At 45.4% G+C, this 19,954-nt stretch overlaps 1 protein-coding gene across 3 annotated transcripts in view; it reads right to left on the minus strand.

Annotated features, from left to right (window-relative positions):
* Positions 1-5,254: 5,254 nt before the first annotated feature.
* SMCO4 (single-pass membrane protein with coiled-coil domains 4) overlaps positions 5,255-19,954 on the minus strand; it is a 30,497-nt gene continuing 15,797 nt past the window's right edge. For all 3 annotated transcript variants that reach the window (XM_054187879.1, XM_054187880.1, XM_054187881.1), the window contains exon 2: positions 5,255-6,903. In XM_054187879.1, coding sequence (XP_054043854.1) covers positions 6,592-6,771 — 180 coding nt within the window. In that variant the 5' untranslated portion in view covers positions 6,772-6,903 and the 3' untranslated portion in view covers positions 5,255-6,591. The remainder of the gene's footprint in view (positions 6,904-19,954) is intronic.

Consider the following 19,954-nt stretch of genomic DNA (forward strand, 5'->3'; position numbering starts at 1 on the left):
CTAAACCTCTCCTGGTGCAACTTGAGGCCATTTCCTCTTGTCCTATCGCCTGTTACTTACTGACCCCCACCTCGCTACACCCTTCTTTCAAGTAGTTCATAGAATCACAGAATCTTCATGGTTGGAAAGGACCCTTAAGATCATCGAGTCCAACCATACACACACAAAAAACCCCCTACAATCTCTGCCACTAGAGCATGCCCTGAAATGCCAAATCTAGACGTTTCTTAAACACCTCTAGGGATGGTGACTCAACCACCTCCCTGGGCAGGCTGTTCCAGTGCCTGACCACTCTTGCAGTAAAGTAATTCTTCCTAATATCTAACCTAAACCTCCCCTGCTGCAGCTTCAGACCATTTCCTCTGGTCCTGTCATTATTCACCTGGGAGAAGAGGCCAACACCCACCTCTCTCCAACCTCCTTTCAGGTAGTTGTGGAGGGCAATGAGGTCTCCCCTCAGCCTCCTCTTCTCCAAGCTAAACATGCCCAGCTCCCTCAGCCTCTCCTCATATGCCCTGGTCTCCAGACCCCTCACCAGCCTGGTAGCTCTCCTCTGGACACGCTCCAGCACTTCAATGTCCCTCTTGTACAGAGGGGCCCAGAACTGAACACAGGACTCGAGGTGAGGCCTCACCAGTGCCGAGTACAGAGGCACGATCACTTCCCTGCTCCTGCTGGCCACACTATTCCTCATACAAGCCAAAATGCTGTTGGCCTTCTTGGCCACCTGGGCACGCTGCTGGCTCATGTTAAGCTGGCCGTCCACCAGCACCCCCAGGTCCTTTTCTGTGGGGCAGCTTTCCAGCCACTCTTCCCCAAGCCTGTAGCGTTGCTTGGGGTTGTTGTGACCGAAATGCAGGACCCGGCATTTGGCCTTATTAAACCTCATACAATTGGCCTTGGCCCATCCATCCAGCCTGTCCAGGGCCCTCTGTAGAGCCTTCCTACCCTCAAGCAGATCAACACTCCCACCTAGTTTGGTGTCATCTGCGAACTTACTGAGGGTGCACTCAATCCCCTCATCCAGATCATTGATAAAGATATTAAACAAAACTGGCCCCAAAACTGAGCCCTGAGGGACACCACTGGTGACCGGCCGCCAAGAGGATTTCACCCCATTCATCACAACTCTCTGGTCATGGCCATCCAGCCAGTTTTTAACCCAGCCAAGAGTACACTTGTCTATGCCATGATTCGCCAGCTTCTCCGGGAGAATGCTGTGGGGGACGGTGTCAAAGGCCTTACCAAAGTCCAGACAGACAACATTGTAGAGAGCGATACGGTAACTTTTTTTTTACTTTTTATTTATTTATTTCTATGCAAAAGAGCTATCCACTAGATTTTAAGCCGAACGCTTTGTGCCAGAGAAGTTTTTTTTTCTCCTCAGACATCAGTCTGATGAGAAAGTGCCAGGTTAACGGTTGTTCATAGCAGAGCTTGTTTGAATTGGCCAAACCAATGTGGAACCGTGTGTTGCTTTTTCTCACTGTAGGGTTCAGATCTCAAAGTTCACTGTGTCCAAGTTACTATTTAATCACAGGGACACCTTCAAATCCATAAATAGGCTGTAATTTAATGTGCTGCATCTAAGTTTCCACTAGTGGATTGAGCAACGCCCCCAGACAGTAATACACTGCGCTCCAGCCGCCCTTCCTCAGCCAAGAAACCGATGGGTTTGTTCCTCTAATCTGCTCTTGCCCAAACCGCTACGGGCTTTGGAACAGACTGAGCAAGAATGAGTTTGCCCAGGTACCTTAGGAGAACATCTCTGCCTGCAAAGAACAGTCCTAAGTCGTTCCATCGCTGAACTTCCTGCGACACATGTAGGAATTATTTAGAATCATTGAATCATAGAGTGGTTTGGGTTGGAAGCGACCTTGAAGACCATCTAGTTCCAACCCCCTGCCATGGGCAGGGACACCTCCCACTAGACCAGGTTGCTCACAGCCCCATCCAGCCTGGCCTTGAACACCTCCAGGGATGGGGCATCCACAGCTGCTCTGGGCAACCTGTTCCAGTGCCTCACTGCCCTCACAGTAAAGAATTTCTTCCTAATATCTCATCTAGAACTACCCTCTTTCAGTTTGAAACCGTTACCCTTCATCCTATGGCTCCACTCGCTGATAAAAAGTCCCTCCCCATCTCTCCTGTGGGCCCCTTTAGGTACTGGAAGGGGCCAGAAGGTCTCCCCAGCACCGTAGCAAGAATTGCTTTGGCTGAAGCCTGTAGACGAACCACCCGGGCACCGAACATAAATAGTCTGAAAAAAGAATGGTGCATTTTCTCTGCCGCGTGTATTTAGATGTGCCGTTTTCTGAACGTCAGGATGTGAATAAGTAAACACTTTCACGTAGATGGATTAAAACAGAAGACCAAGAGCCAATTCCTCTGAGTTCTGAAAACAGGAGTAAGTTCTTCCTTCAGAGCACGGGCAGCGTTGCCGCTTCTCGCCCTCGGTTCTGGGGAGCCGGGGCCGTGTACAGCCCAGATGGGCATTTATTTACCCAGTATTATTGCGAGAGCACTTGACACCGTTCCTTTATTTTCTTAGCACCTGGAAGACATTTATAAAACCCCATTCAAACCTTGATCTTTAAATATTTGACTCCGATTTGATTAATGCCTTGAAAAATTGGTTTTAAAAAAAATTGCTTCTATAACTTATCAGAAGGCAATGGCAGGTTTCTAATGACTTCACCTGATAATGAGCACTTTTGGAAACCGTACCGTAGGACTCTGCTGAAGAAGGGTCTCAGCATGGGTTTTCTGGTAAAATGCTTGTGATAAATCATTCAGTTTTGCCCACAAGCTGCCGTATGCGAGGAAAAGGTTTGAAACCCTATTTCTAAAACATTTTTGAAGGCAACTGACAGTTGGAGTAATACAGTTAACAACCCAGAGACACCGTTACACCTTCGGCTGGGAAGTTCACAGGAGCTGACATTTGGGCAACTGCCATTAATTTACTTCCCGATTATTTCCCAGTATTTTTGACAGTTTCTGTCTACAGAGGCCTCAGACCGTTTTTCCAAATGCGCGTTCTCACATGCAATACGAGTAAAAGGGAATTTGGGAGAAAATGTCAGAATCCAACTTCATTGTTTACTAGAGAAAATTTTTTTATTTTTTTTTTTTTAAGTCAAACTGTGAAATCAATTCCAGCTTCTGCGTAAGGAACAACTCAGAACGTGTAACACTATTTTCCTCTCAATTAGCACTCAGCAAAATTGCACATTTCAGGGAACTGAAAGACATAATGTCTCTTATTAGCATTAAGCTATAGGTTCATATTCACAAACATTTGGCTCTGAAGAGATTATTACTGCGACCTGCAGAATCTGCAGATGACAAGAGACAAAGGGCGAGCGTAAGAAAAAGCAGCAGAAATGGAACATCTCATTAGAGAAGTAATCTTAAATATTATCTAACCCAACCGACCTTTTACCTATTTAGTTGTTACCAGCCAGTTAATTGCTCTTATGTGTCACAGACTCAACTCTTGCGGAAAACGAAGGGGGGGGGGGGGGAAATATCACAAAAGGACTCTGAAGAGTTTCAGGGAAGGCTTTCCAAATTATGAAATTATGGCTTGGGCTGATGAAGAAGCGCTGCCGGTGGGACGGACGGAAAGAAATCTGCTACGCGGAGCTGGGAAAGTCACCAGGGACTTTGTCAGAGCCGTCCAAAAGGATCACGGAACAAGAAGGAACAGGGAAACCTCGGTCAGGAATCTATGGAAGAGGAAGATGAGGAAGAGGAATCTGCGGAAGAGGTTAGTGGGAAGTTTGCTTCTATTCCAGACACTCCAGACGCCAAGTGCCCTGCAGAACACGCACATTTAAACGACGCACACTTTTGTTCACTTCCTGAGGCACAGATTTTATTCAAGCTGAACACCTCTCAAAAAATGGCAAACTATCAGCGCTCCATTGGAGCCATCCCCCACTGAGGGGAAAATAAAAATAGGACAAAAAGGATTTGGTGCCTGGGAGAACAGGAACAGCTGGGAGATGACACAGACTAAGCAATTATTTTTACGGATGCATCATTTCAGATCTCTCCAGCTGAAGGAAGCAGTTCTCCATAGCAAAGCACCGGCAATTTTCAGTCTCGGCACACGGCTCGGTGAGCACAGGCTCCGCAGCAGCCTCCCCACTGGTCACTCGGTGGGTAAACACGCTGCTGGGCACGCCCTGAGGACCACCTTCTCGTGCGGTTTGCTGTGCGTGTCCCAACCACGCTCTTCCTTTTAGTTCTTCGCAATTTTTGTATTTCCAAAACATCTTAGTCTGCAGGGCCAGTTTAACTGTAGGCACTACCAACAGCAGCGACACAGCATCACTAGGTGTGGCTGTCCCAGCATCACTGGGTGTCCGTCTCGCTCTGAACAGGGTTCGCTGACAGCTGGCCACAGACTCACCCCACTTTGGGAACACGTGCCTGAGGGCAAAGGCTACTGCAGGGGATTGCATTTGCTTGTCTGCAGGATTTTTCAGAGAGTCATAGAATTGCCTAGGTTGGAAAGGACCTTTCAGATCATCAAGTCCAACCATTAACCTGACATAGACAAAACCACCACTAAACCATGTCCCTAAAGGCCACATCTACACGTCTTTTAAATACCTCCAGGGATGGCAATTCCACCACTTCCCTGGGCAGCCCATTCCAATGTTTGATAACCCTTTCAGTGAGGAAGTTTTTCCCAATATCCAGTCTAAACCTCCCCTGGCACAACTTCAGGCCGTTTCCTCTTGTCCTGTCACTTGTTACTTGGGAGAAGAGACCGGCCCGCACCTCTCTACACCCTCCTTTCAGGTAGTTGTGGAGAGCGATAAAGTCTCCCCTCAGCCTCCTTTTCTCCAGGCTGAACACCCCCAGCTCCCTCAGCTGCTCCTGATAAGACTTGTTCTCCAGACCCTTCACCAGCCTGGTTGCTCTTCTCTGGACCCGCTCTAGCACCTCAGTGTCTTTTTTGTGGTGAGGGGCCCAAAACTGAAGACAGTACTCGAGGTGGAGCCCCCACTAGTGCTGAGTGCAGGGGACAATCACTTTCCTAGTCCTGCTGGCCACACTATTTCTGATACAAGCCAGGATGCTGTTGGCCTTCTTAGCCACCTGGGCACACTGCTGGCTCATATTCAGCGAGCAGTCGACCAACACCCCCAGGTCCTTTTCTGCCAGGCAGCTCTCCAGCCACTCCTCCCCAAGCCTGTAGCGCCGCAGGGGGTTGTCGTGTTCTCCGCAACACGACCTTGGTCAGCAGTAGTGTCCTGCACAGGAGCAATGCACAGGGTAACGCGGGAAGGCAGGCACAGTCTTTTGCTGGCACAAGTAAGCACAGTCCCACTGACTTCACCGGGACTGTCCCTGTGCCCAAAGACAGCACGGGAAGTAAGTTCGAGGGGTCTTTGACTGTCGGCACAGAAATATTTCCTGCTACGCTTCGGTGCACTCAAGCATCACATTCTTCCTTCCTTGCCCTGTATTTAAGCAGCAGTCAAGAGTGCTCAAACTCCCTCCCCCAGTCTTCTGAAGGTTCGCGCTTACTGAGTGCCTTAAAATATTTGGATGAGAAAAGGCTGCAGAAGAATACAGGATTATTGAATCATTTTTATCAGAATTTATCCCTGATTTGCTGGAATAAAACTACGTAAGCTGTGCTCACAGCTTCCTTTAAGTGAGTGGGAGAGGGGGATGTCACAGGACGGCAGCTCACTTCAGCAAACAGATCAGAGACCTAAGTTATATTAATGTTACTTTTTCTTCCTTTAAAAAAAACTTTAAAAATTTAAAAATCAAGGGCTGTATCCAAAATCACCTTTTTATTGCCACTTACACAGATTTAAATATTTAACATTCAGATAAACAACTACCTGTGTTTACGTAGTTTGCTATTACTTCACCATAAACTGGTAGAATCTCCCTTTCCAACTCCTGTAAGATTCCTTCCGGCGGATCCTGAAGCGTTCACTTTCCATCTTGGCATCCCACAGCAAGAAGCGATTCCTTTGGAGCGAACTATATAGTGTTTAATGAAAAAATTATTACACAATGTAGGCTTTCACAATAAGTCACTTTTTTTTTCTTTTTGGCAAAATAATTTGAAGATTCCAAGTAAGACTTCTCTCTTTTATTCAAAAAATAAATATATCCTTTCTGAATCAAAGCACTTCATATGACATTAAGTACAAAGAAGAACTGTACTTCTTTGGAAGTTCTGAAATAGACATACAAGAGCTCATGGGAGCAACATTATCCATAAGAGGGATAAAAGCTGAAAGCTGATTTTTTTTACAAATTTATAGCCGAACACGATTTCCTTTTACAATATAGAGCTTCAAACAGATTTAAGAAAAAACACAATTTTAAAATTCTGAAAGGCACATGAACCGGGACCATAAAACGTACTGGCACATTCACTAATACGTTTTATGTTACATTCCTAAAGAGAATCTGCGGGACCCCAACCAAAAGAAAGACTGAAAATACCAGCAAGTTCCTTTGTAAAATACTGAAAGAGTGGCAGAGAGTTCCTTTTGGCTCTTGATAAAATTATTAATACCCCAAAGCTAGGAAGTCTGAAAAGCTGCATCATTCAGTTGTATTTGGACGCGTCGCGACATAAACAAACACGACAATCAGCAGTACTACCACAGCCAGCGTGGGAAGCACGACGGTGGTGATTTGTTGCCGGGCCTCTTGCATCGCCTGTTTTCTCTCCTTTTTATCTTTGGAGGTCTCTTTTTTGGGTTTTCCTCTCAGCTGCCTCATCCTCCTCTTAGGATCTTGCGTTCACCACAACAGGGGAGCGAAGGGAGCTGAGCAGTGAAAAACAGTCCAAGGTCTTTTTAAACAAAAGGTTGAAGAATTCCTTCTCCTTCAAGTGCTCAGCTGTGCAAGAAACTGCAAGAGAAGGAAAAAAACAATTCTTGTGAGCAAGACCTACACGTATTCTAGTTATTAAAACCATTTGCAGTTCCCACTTTGTAAATTTTTTATCCAACTGGCACCAATATCTATGCAGCTTCTTTCACGGACATGGAATCGCACGGTGCTCGTTCAGCTTTCCCCGTAACAACGACGGCCGTTCATCAGGGCGCGTGTATTTGTCCGAGAGCACCGAGCCTGCACTCCGTTAAGCCAGAAAGCAAGCCCAGCGCTGTACGTTTTATCCTCTAAAGCAACCAAGACAACACGGCTAAAGACTTAATGAAAATGATATGAATTAGTCTTGTGTCAACACAGAGTACGTACCAGCTGCCCCTTCTTCTGGCAGCAGCAGCAGCTCCCAACTCAAGGTCTGCGGCTCCCCACAAACCCACAGGAGGAGGACGGGCGAGCACGCGCCCGGCCATAAGGAAAAGCATCACGCGTTTATCATCCTCACCAGGTATCTACTGCAATAAAGGGTAGTCTAACAGGAAGAAATGTGGGGAAAGAGCTGCTTAACTTACACTCCTGGCTCCGCTGCCATCGAACAAAGTCTAAATCATAACATGACTCAGTGCTGTCACTCATTACAGCTGTCATTTTTACAAGAAAAAGATCCCAAGCGATACGCGGCCTGCTTACAAATCACGGGTGTAGACAAGCAGTCATTAATGAGGTAGTTGTTCTGAAGCATCTACTAGACCCATTTTTAAAAGCAGAAATATCTGTAAAGCAAGACTGACAAAAACACCGCACGGTATGAAAGCCTCTCTGAAATAAGGAGAATTAGTAGGTACTTAATATTTCCATACTTTAAAGTTTTTTTGCCCCTAAGCTGCTTACAGCTCTGTAATTCACCGACCGTGCAGGGAGGAGGGAGCCTGCCAACTGTTTGGCTATTTATTTTCTTCTTTGCCACGTGCCCCATTTGTGCAGCGGCACAATAGCGGGATACAGGCCTGATGTACCTACACACAAACGGGGAGGGTAACAATTACTGGTGTCAAATATTGACTTGAATTGAAAGTAAACTATGAACCGATGTTTTTCCATCACTCCTTTACATACTCAGAAGAAAACACATGAAGAAATTGGTGGGTTAATGTAACTGCCTCTTTACCTTTCCTCCTTCTTTATATCAAAATATAAAGATTATTTTAGCGCACTGCGGTAGGTGAGGAGCGTGTGTCAACAAGCAAAGCTGCAAAGCTCACTCGGGTCACCACAGACACGATTTCCTCTCGAAGTGTCATCTCTGGTCCATGTTACACGTTGTCTTATGACTACTTTGTCAAAAAAAAAAAAAAAAAAAAAAAAGTGGTTTTTGCTGCCGAAAGTGAGATGCTTTCTCTTGGTGTTAGCACTCAACCTTGTTTGTCAGCCTGACCACAGAAGCGAAACTGAACTGAAATGCTCACGTACAAAAGAATCCCCATCTACAGGATACATGTGACTGCCAAGGAGTTTTCATCCTTTCCCAGAGCAGCTCCAACCCGCCTGCTGCGAATCTCACCCAGCCAATTCGGTTGGTGAGATACTGCAGCATTTAGGGTAAAAAGTCAAATAACTCCACTAACTCAAATTTACAGAAGTGACCAGACTATCAGAGCACCCACGTAACACTGGCAAACCAAGAGGAAATCAACGGGTCAGTATTTCTCTCTTTACAGGGTCCTTCCTGGATACAATTTAAAAAAAACAACAAAACCCATCAAGCGTGAAGGATCTCGGTGTTCAGCTGGATTCACTGATTCTGCGTCCCGTGCACACACCCCTTTCAAGCAGTTGTTTCTTCTGATCATAAACTTCGCCAATTCAACCTGGACTCTGAGGCAAACACTTCGTTTCAGTTTTGGTAAAGCATAAAGGGGAAATTTTGGTGATTGGGATGATTTTCAAAAGAGCAGACAATAAAGTTCAAGTCTTAGAAAGAACCAATTCCTTCTGCAAGCTGCAGCGTTGGAATCAAAATACGGAACAGCTGTAGAGAGACCAGAAGTGCTCAGTGAACTCCATAATAGGGAGGGAAATAGCAACTGGATGGAGCCCTGTTCCAGTCTTTTAATCGAATGGGACTACTTCATTCCTAGACTTTCATAACTGTTTCTTCTCAGCAAATCCTCAGCTCTCTAACTGATTATTTGGTAGAATCTTTGGCATTCCACCTACTGCAAGCTATGGGTTTCTGGTTTGGTTTATCACTTCTCTAACTCTTGAATTCCATAGAATTGTCTAGGTTGGAAGGGACCTCTCAGATCATCGAGTCCAACCATCAACCTAACACTGACAAAATCATCACTAAACCATGTCCCTCAGCATCACATCTACATGCCTTTTGAATACCTCCAGGGATGGTGACACCACCACTTCTCTGGGCAGCCTGTTCCAGTGCTTGACAACCCCTTTGGTGAAGAGATTTCCTCTGGGACAAAAGAAATGTCTGTTTTATCCCTTCCACTTCCATTTCATTGTTCTGCTCCGGTCACAAGCTTTATTACCAAAATCTAGAAAAACTACTATGCAAAAGAAAGTTTTTAATTTGCCCTTTGGGGTAACTAAAGAACCAGAGCATTTCAGGGTAAGAATTTTCCTATTGTTTTCTGTCTCTACTGTTAACGTACGTCAGTGGGTTTTGTATCCCGATTACTCACAAGACCCGAGAAGTGACGGACAGTAAAAGCCTTTGGGACTTTCTGTGTACCATAGTAACAAACAGGAGTTGCCATGAAACCAATCTCTCGAACAATAAATGTATGCCTTGCTCTACGCAGCATCACTTGCCACCCAGACATTAAAAACAACAGGATGTTTTTTTTAAAGTCTCTTTTGAATGAATATTTCATTCTGAAGCAAAATTATACCAAGTTAATTACATACACTAACTAACATCTGACGGCTTAGAACAGAAAGCCTCCCCGCAAATGTCAGCGCCACTTGAATTGCAAACTGATGCTCTCCAGTTTGGGAATCTGGCAGCAATCTCCAAATACGTTTCCAGTAGATTGGGTTACTTGGCTTTGCTACTGGCAGAGATGGACTTGCACAGAAACCGGCCCAACAGCTTTCAGAGAGATGAGCCTTAGGGTTCATCTTAACCGAACCATAAAATGGAAGCAGTGAATCTCTGCAAGCTGCTGCCAGGGCCCTGCTGTCACAAGGAGCCCGGACACAACTGCCAGTATCAGGCAGCGGCTGCAAGAGACAAGGCTCCCCCACAGGAAAGGTCCGGGACGTTGTACGTGCTGCTGTGTTCGTGTTGGTACGAAACAGCACTTAAAAAACAGTGCTCAGCTGCATGAGAGGAAATTCTGCAGCCCGCGCTGTGCAAGTGGAGTAAGAGAGCCACAGCCATCCCCTTCCGCTGCCAAGCCTCCTACCGGCCACCCATGGGCTTCACTGGAAGGCGGGTGACTACTGACAATTATGGAAAGAAGACGCAGATACACAAAGTACAGCAAGTCAGGGCCACGGCTGGGATTACAATGGTAGGGTCTCGTTCCTTGTGGCGTGCATGGCCTACAAGAACAAATTTTATCTCACGTTACTGAGCTACGTCCTCCTTCAGGCAGTAATCACCCTGCTTGCGCACTGGGGAGGCAAAACTCAAGCAAAGAGAGGAAGGAAATCATAAAGCATTGGGATGGGTGTAATTAGCAGTCTAGTTAGCACTGCCCATTTAAAACGTCTCAGAGCGAGTAGTTATGGGAAGGGCAATGAGAAAGTGATGTCCCACAGGTACTTCAATCTTGTGGGACCTGGAAGAGTAGCGATCAGCTAACCTTACATGCAGGAGACCTAGAAACTCACTTTTTCTCCTCAAATGGAAGCCAAGAGTCTCCTTTCCATTCCCAGTCTCCCCCGAACAGGAGAGGGCTCACCGCCGCAGACTGCACGCATCCTCCTATGGCTGCTTCCCATTTCTAGTAACTGCTCGACCTGGCCCAAGTATCTGCCAAGGCTAGAAACCATCACCAAACTAGTTCAGCTACTGCTTGTACTGGAAAGTCAGAGACTCCCTCAACTGGGACATTTAGAGGAATAGCATAGAAAGGATTAACAGACTCTAGCGAAAGTGGAATATCCATAGTCCCCAACAGCGTGACAGGGATCTGGCACTAGCCAGAGGCTTCACTTTCCTTTTATGAATTTCACAATTTAAAATTTGGCATTAAAATTACATAAAATTAAGGTCACTACAGCAGAGTTTCCCCCAAAAGTAGGAATCTGACATCTAGAAAGAAACCATCTCGATCGCCAAGTCAAGAAAATGAGTGTTGGCTTGGCACAGTTGTTTAAAACTTCAGAGACCACCTCTTCCCTCTGACGGTGCAGTGCTCCAACCCGACACTGAAAAGCTACGGTTTCAAGTAGAACTAAACATTAAAAATTTCGAGCTACTGAAGACAAACCTAAAGACATCACTCTTCAACATCATAAAAATACACAAATTTAGTACCCTGGCTTGACGTCTAGAGCAATTATGTTCCTTCCTGCCCATCATCCAAATTGCTTTTTTTTATATATGAAAGTGCTCTTCATTCTACCTTCTGGGTTAAGTTACTCTGAACTGTTTTGAAGTGCCAGCCTCAAAGAGGACAAATCAGTGGACTTGCCGAAGTCCCTCATACCAACGCTGAAGCATTTGCCGGCATCTTAAAGCAAGTCAGCTATGGTTAAGCAGGGGTAATTTTGTACCAGAACGCTGTCGTGGGGACTGGTATCCTTAAAAACAACCTTCCAACGGGAATGCATGGCTATCTGCCATCTCATTTTTGTAAAATTAACCCTGACCATTAGCAATCAGCAATTAAGAGCTCCTCACGCTCCACATGGCTATCCCTGCAAGCCAGGAATGGCAGCTCTGACTCCACTACACCAGCGCTTGCCGACTACTGCAATTCTGCGTCTCCTTCTACATGCAACACATGCACAAAAGACTTTGTTTATCTGCATTTAGTGTAATCGCATGTCTAGACGTCTAAAGAACTTATTATCACCAACCTTACAGCACGAATGTATTAGCCATGTTAAGCTGAATAATTTTTCTCCAAATCCCAAATTACAAGTGTTTGCAAGCCAATTTGGATTAACCTGGTCTAGCCTGCTACTGATACCGTAACATTTCTGGAACAGCAAAACATCTTGAAATTGAAACAATCTGACAAGAATTAATTTTTATCATTTAAATTTTCCCCTAGGGCCATGGGTGTTACTCACACATTTAAAAAAAAAAACACCGCAGACAACAGACCAGCAGAAAATCAGGACACACTGTACTCAAATTGCCTGCCAGCAGTGGGGAAAAAGGACACAAAACACCTAAGCAGATAATACTCTTTAGATTATTTTGGTGTTAAAACGCCCCAAAACCAGCAGTTCCCAATCACCGGGACACACCAGCATCAGTCAAGAAGAACTAAAACCAAAAATCTTATCAGCCTGTTACTTGTTTCTGCTACTGGGCTGATTACTTCAGGGTGCCGCAGCCAGAGCTCTGTACGGAGGCTGGAAGAAGAGTCACAGAATCACAGAATGACAGGGGTTGGAAGGGACCTCTGGAGATCACCTGGTCCAACCCCCTGCCAGAGCAGGGTCACCCAGAGCAGGCTGCACAGGAACACGTCCAGGCGGGTTTTGAATGTCTCCAGAGACGGAGACTCCACCACCTCTCTGGGCAGCCTGTGCCAGTGCTCTGCCACCCTCAAAGTAAAGAAGTTCCTCCTCATGTTTAGGTGGAACTTCCTATGCTCAAGTTTGTGCCCGTTACCTCTTGTCCTGTCACCGGGCACCACTGAAAAGAGCCTGGCCCCATCCTCCTGACACCCACCCTTTCAGTATTCATAAGCATTGGTAAGATCCCCCCTCAGTCATCTTTTTTCCGGACTAAAAAGACCCAAATCCCTCAGCCTTTCTTCATCAGAGAGGTGTTCCCGTCCCCTAATCATCTTGGTAGCTTTCTGCTGCACCCTCTCCAGCAGTTCCCTGTCCTTCTTGAACCGGGGAGCCCAGAACTGGACACAGTGCTCCAAATGCAGCCTCAGCAGGGCAGAGTAGAAGGAGAGGATGACCTCCCTCGACCTGCTGGCTACACTCTTCTTGATGCCCCCCAGGATGCCATTGGCCTTCTTGGCCACAAGGGCACATTGTTGGCTCACAGTCATCCTGTTGCCCACCAGGACTCCCAGGTCTCTTTCCACAGAGCTGCTCTCCAGCAGGTCAGCCCCCAACCTGGACTGGTGCATGGGGTTATTCCTCCCCAGGTGCAGCACCCTACGCTTGCCCTTATTGAATTTCATAAGGTTCCTCTCCGCCCAGCTCTCCAGCGTGTCCAGGTCTTGCTGTATGGTGGCAGAGCCTTCTGCTGTGTCAGCCACCCCTCCCAGTTTTGTATCATCAGCAAACTTGCTGATGAGTCGAGTCCAAGAGATGGAAAGAGGAGGAGGTGAGGACCTAAGGGACAAGAGGGACTCTGATTAGCAGGGAACCGGTGCTCAGCACTGAGTGCTCATTAAAACAGGAGCGCTCCTGGCCTCGTGATGAAGACCACCCTTCCCACCACTGAATGAGGATTGCTACCTGCAGCGTTGCCAAAGCCCTGGGCCACGGAGCGCTCCGCTTCCATGGTCCCAGCAGAACAGACACAGCGGCTCTGGGCAGCAGGGTCTCCTACACACGAGGCTTGAAACCCCCATTACCTCGCACAACTTCGGCTTCACTGCGGCGGACCTGGTGGCCACTGTAAGGAGGTGGCAGCTCCTGACACAGCAGAAGGAAACTTGACATCCTGCCCCAGCCTGGGACCAACAAGTTGGCTGAAGTTATACTGTTCTCGCTCCTAACCTTAATTAAAGTGGAGTCTAAGCAAGATAACACGTTACTTCCTACCTTTGAAACCACGCAAATGTTTTGGGTCTTTTTGAATAAATGACTGAACTGCATGTAATACTGTCACAGAAGCCCTAGGTACTGTTTAATAAAGGACAAGACTTGTTCCAGACTACCCCCTGGAACACAGATTTATTTTTTTTATCATTACTCTGTAACTGATTTTACCTCGAGGTGAAATATCACATTTTGGATGGAGAATTTTCTTTCCTGCAGCCGTAAGGTCTGGCCATTGCTCGAGTGGCATCAGCAAGGTCACCAATTTCTAAGGTGATTTGGCCGGCTTAGAGATGCAGCTGAATGGGAATTTAAAACTTATTTCAGTAGGAACTTGGGAAAGAGTTACAAAGAGGAATACTTGCGCACAGAGCTCTAGATGTGGTCTCCAGAGACCTCCAATCTGCACGCAGCCTTTCCCTCCACACAGTTCCTTGTGTTTCAGTTTTGGCAGGTGTAAAGAGAGAAAAATATCAGTCCTCACATCTTCTATGAGGAACGTCGTCTACCCTTTGGATGGGTGCTACCTGGGTAGGATTTACACGAGCACTTAGACCAGTTTGCTCCCAACTCCCATGCCAAGGCTGAAGCTAAATCTGCTCCTGCATTTGTCAGACGCATTAGGAACCTAATGCCTTGCAAACCTGGCTCTGAGGAGGTGGCTTTTTTTTATTAAAAAAAAAACAAAAAAACAATGCTGATTGTAAGTTTTTATGCAACTGCAGTAGTGATTGTCCAGCACTATTTCCATCACATTCAAGCACAATTATTACACTCCATTTTTAACACTAAATGTAAAATGATAGTTTAAAAAATCTTCATTATTTGACAGGCTCTAAAGGAGCAGAATGTTCTGTGTAATCACTTGTGTGGGTGACAAAGATGGATAGAGCAGAGATTTGCCAATTTGACTAGGAGAGCTGAACCCTGAAGAGCAAGCCTGCCCAGAGGATTAACCAAACACTTTAATCCCAATCACATCCTCCCTCCTTCCCCCAAACCTCCACAACCAACCCACTTTCAGCAACACAAGAGCGGCCCCATGATGAAGTGAATATTCCTGTTGCAAGACGGTTCTTTTTGGTACCGAAACACAGCTCTGTGCGACCACTAACAAGGGGAAATAATTATGATCTGCTTAAAAAAAGTACAAGGCGCCCCCGTAACGAAAGAAGAGCAACCTGAGCGAGCAAGGGCTCTGCAGGGAACAGCCACACAAATAACTCTGGCTTCTGCACTGTCAAATGCTCTGGGTCACCCAGCTCATTTCTTTTAAACAGAAGTCGCCCAGCAGAACCGACGCATAGCTGAAGATAACGCTCGCAATGCTAAATTTGAGGTCTTCGTGTTTCGGTGACACTATCCGTCATGATTTCAGAGCGTGCTAAAAACGAAGAAAAGCATTTAGAGAATTTATTTTTTTGTTGTTCTGTGAAAAATGGATTTTCATGTTACAGCATGAGGCCAATTTTTTATATCATAAAAATTTACCTCAGTCTATTTGACTGTAGCAAGGAAATATGATTAGCAAATCAAAGCAACCCTGTTTGCAAGGGTAAAAGCTTAATTACACGCATAACAATATGGAACTATTAAGAAGCTGTTTGAAGTCAGTTTAACATTATTTTTTAGTGAGGGGTGGTGGCTTTTTTTCCAAATTACAGACCTAAATCTGAATTGACCCATCATTACTGCAACATCACATTTACTGTAAATGTAGCTTTGAGAGTCTCAAAACTACTCACAGCATTTGGAAAATGAAAGCCAGCCTTGAATGCTGCCAGAAAGTCAGAGAGAGCAAGGCCGCCAAAGCAGAAAGCTATTTCAATACGATTTTCACAATTCTGAGGACTTGGATATAGCAAGTAATCTGTATTAGAAACAAAAAGGCACAGATCTCTGCATCTGGGAAGGCATTGTCAAACAGAGACGAGGTGACGGTATTTTTGGCGCATACGGCATCGCAGTGCAATCCTCTCTGCCCTGAATGCAGCAAAGAAACAGAACAGAATTCAATTAAAAAAATAAATAAATAAAAAGGCAAGTCCTTTCACTCCATGAACAGGTGGATAAATAACCTGTATTTTTCCTTATAGATAAAGAACCAGCATCAAGACAACTTTTGCAACAGGCAGTCCAATGAAGAAATACCATTAATGTTTACTGAAAACACAAGAAAAACAAACACATAATTTCTGTCACTGCATGAATTCAATTCCTAGGGGAGGCTGTAAGAGAAGAGCTTGCCATTCTCCATCTATACAGCCACAGATGATGTTGCGCATAAATGCAGTAAACCACAACACCTACCATATGAGTTGATATTATGTGTTTGCTCAGCTGTTTTCTTAAAAAGTAATTTTCCCAGCTGTTCCTGACAAGACTCCTTTGGATACAAAACATTCATCTTTCCAGTGTGTCTACGGAAATTCAGTCAGTTTCTAAATAGCCACGCTAAATAAATAAATAAAAATAAATGAGTCACTGGTATCAGAGCTCCTCAAAATTTATGTGCTGCTCTCCCAGACCAAACCCAAGCATTTGGCATCTGCAAGAACGTGCAGCAATAGGAATTCGGTGTGAAAATAACACTTCTGTTTTCCAGTACAGCTGCGTCAGGGTCACAAGCCCACCGAGACCTGGACTGTCGCTGCTAACTCACACCACGAGCCGAACTGTCACCAGAGGGTAGCAGCGCTCATCCTCTGAGCTGATGATGACCTAGATGGGAAACACGCTTCTCCTACGATCCAGCACACGGTCTGGTTGTTACTTTTCCCAGTCAAACTACCACCACGGTCACTCCGTTTAACAGCATCACTATAAACGTGTTTGAAACGGATCCCTGAGACGCACGTCAGGCAGAACGCCAGCAAGTCCGAAGCCTGATGTTACAGTCTTGTAATGCAAACAGCAGAGCTGAGGGACTGTCACTGTTTTTCATTATAATTCTACTGTCATTAAAAGTTTGGCACTGAAAATTCAGTCCAGGCTAAAACGTGGCAGGCAAAAAATCCATGCCCACAGTGTGAATGGGTTGTTATATCCAAACCCAGAAAAAACGCAAAGGCAAGGGATGAGCCTGGCGCAGCAGGGGTGCATGCCTACATGCCTGCGTTTGCACCGGAGAGGGGAATGACGGAGAGAGCAACCGACAGAAGAGAAAAGCTGAACGAACAGCTCCCAAGATACCAGGGCAGCATCTAGGAACAACATCTCTACTTCCAAGACAATCTGTGTATGCCGCACTCAAACTATTTGTGAAACAGTTTGTTTCTTCAGCAGGCGCAACGAGAAATCTCCCTCGTCCATACAGAACTATCTGCCATAGGAGAAAGCAAGACGGGTGTGTACCTGGTCTCCTGAAACCCTCCTGAGACAGTCCTGCAGGGGAAAACGGCCAGCACTGCACCAACGGTGGCACTTACATTTTATTTTATGAAGTAACTGGGAGGTATTCACAGATTTAAAGCGAGCTGGATGCAACGCCAGAGCAGGCTGAACAAGGGGTTCAGATCTCAAACTCACTCCCTTCAGGACTGGTCTGAAGTTCTGGTTTTTCAAGCTTTTCTTGGCACGGATGGTTTTCCAGTAGGAGGCTGAGGAAAGACTGCTGGCACCGTGCCTGTCTCTCCCTGCTTGTACACGTGCCAGGGGAGGACTGTGTGACATTGGAGAGTAACTAAATCACACAGAAATCAACCCAAATACAATCCACGAAGTGGGTGCCTGTGTTACTCCCTTCCTTCCTTGTTTTCCAAGCAGGGCAGGTGTTTTAGAGCTTGTGCAGTGCTGCCATTTGGCAGATTTCATTCCCACCTCTGTTGCCTTCTACACGCTCTCGTTTGATCTGGGTAATCGAGTTATCAATGAATGAAATAAAAACCTCCACCTTACATTGGAAAAGCACCACAGGTTTAGGCTAGAGCTCTCCCTCCATCAGACAGAAATCTGTGCTTTTCCCAAATTCTTTTCAAATTACAGAAATGTTCTCAACATCAGCGTGACAACAATGCAATCACGGCACCTTTTTTGGGGGGAAAGGGAAGATAAGAACTGAGACTTGCAACACAGGATGGGTGGGGAGAGATTTTCTTCCTATCACTGGTCTCATTAAAATCTCATTCTGTTTACTTCCCAGCTTAAACCTGAAGTCTTATTACATTTCACTAAACAATCCCACATTATAATAAAGCAGCAGGCTTTCCTGCCATGATTGATAGTCTCTGTTTGCAATTATTTAAGGAAAAGGCACATAATTACATGCAGCTAGATTAGGCTGATCAAATCCCTGTTAGTGTCTGTCAATATACACATAGTAAGACAGTGTGACATTAATGTAAACTAATTTAAATGCAGAAAGTTTAATTAAGACTTAATAAAATTACAGGGACAGAAAGAAAAAAGTTTTGCACAGTCTAACCACAGGGAGTTTCCCAGCAAAGCCACCCTCTAAACACAAGCCTGGTTTTGTCTAATCAGTTCTGCAACACTGGTTCTTGCACCACTTATTTATGTACTCCTATTTACAGGCCTACCGCCAGGACTTTCCACCAGCTCAGAAACTCAGAAGCAAAAGCAAATGCTATGGAGCCACATGTGTAACGAAGTCCATTACGAGCAAGCCCAGGCCGTCAGAGAAGGATGTCTCAGAAGTTCCTCTACAATGTTCAGCAAACAGCTATTGATCAGTACCACAGTTCAACCGCCGTTAAGTACAAGTGACCTTCTTTTAAAGCACTTACCAAGACCAAAACATTACATCCCCCTACATAACAGTATTCATATTTTCCTTTCTCGTTTATTCCTGTACAGCCTCCCTTTCCACTCGGGTTGTTTTTAAAGCAATCCGCTATATTCACAGTGGTCTCAAGAGAGTCACCGATGATACACAGGCGTGCATCAACTCCAATAAGCTTAACACAAGATGCCAGCTTCAGTCCCTGCTGAACAGCTGCAAACTTTTCCAAGGGTAGTCATGCTTGTGCACCAAGTCGTCTTTTTCGTGCAACTCATAAGCACGTGAACGCAACTGAATTTCTAACCATGGGTAAAATACATTAAATGGTTGGTATGGCACACCAGCCACTTCAGCTTGTGTAAGCCCACACAGGCAGTGCCACGGAGAGCTGGGCACAGATGCCAGGAGTCCTGTTGTCTGCAGGCGTTCCCTGTCCCCCCTTCGCTCTGCAATGACGACTGTACCTGTTCCGCATTTGTACGTGTGTTATCACCATTTCTAACCTAGATGCCTTCACTGTTTGTATGCCAGGCGTTTTCCAAGAGAGTAACTGAGATGAGAAGGGTACAGAAGCGACACTGTGCCACTACAGATGTTCTCTCCACCAGCAAGCATGCCTGTGTTTCGCTACATTAAAAAGTAGGATCTCAGATCTCACGCAGGGCAATTCACTGCTCCCCAAAGCACCGATTTTCCCACGCTGCAATTTCCTAGTATGTTCCCTGCCAAATTAAATCAATTTGAGTATCTCATTAAAGAAAAAAACATTGCAGATTTTGATTCATTTTTAATAGTCTCTCTGCCAGTTGAGCCTGCTGCTCTGGTCTGGTTTACCCGACGATTTGTTAGCTGCTCTGCTCAGCCACTTCTCTGCGGAGGCCCTACAGTGTTTCAAGAATTTTAGAAAATGCTGAACGATATACAGGATCCTCACCAGAGCCTTATCCAAAAAGGCAGCAAAAATTCTGAATGAGTCCGTTTCCCAAACACGAACATTTCCCACAGAATTCATTTTTGCCAGCTGGGGGAAGGGGAAAAGGGAAACAAGGAAAAATTTGAGAAACATAAGTGCTAGAAAGGATTATAGTGCAATCTCCTGGTAAATACATTAAAATTCAATACTCTATTAAAGCTGCCCAAAAACATTAAGCCCTCCCCTGTTCAATCACATCCCTCCAAAGCTCTTGGCCAATCTCTCCATGCTAGGGACAAATCGCTGTTAGATAACCTTTTCTGAACGAGTCTATCACTTATTCGAGTTTATGTTCCGTTTCCTTTGGCAGCACAGCTATTTAAGTCACCCTTCTAAGCCAGAGCCTCTGGTAATTTTTCTTTTCTGTTCCACTGCAATTCTTCAAAGCATCATAAAGGCAAATTTAATAAGCACCTCAATTTGTATTG

This window comes from Rissa tridactyla, chromosome 1 (assembly GCF_028500815.1).
Source record: "Rissa tridactyla isolate bRisTri1 chromosome 1, bRisTri1.patW.cur.20221130, whole genome shotgun sequence".
Lineage (NCBI taxonomy): Eukaryota > Metazoa > Chordata > Aves > Charadriiformes > Laridae > Rissa > Rissa tridactyla.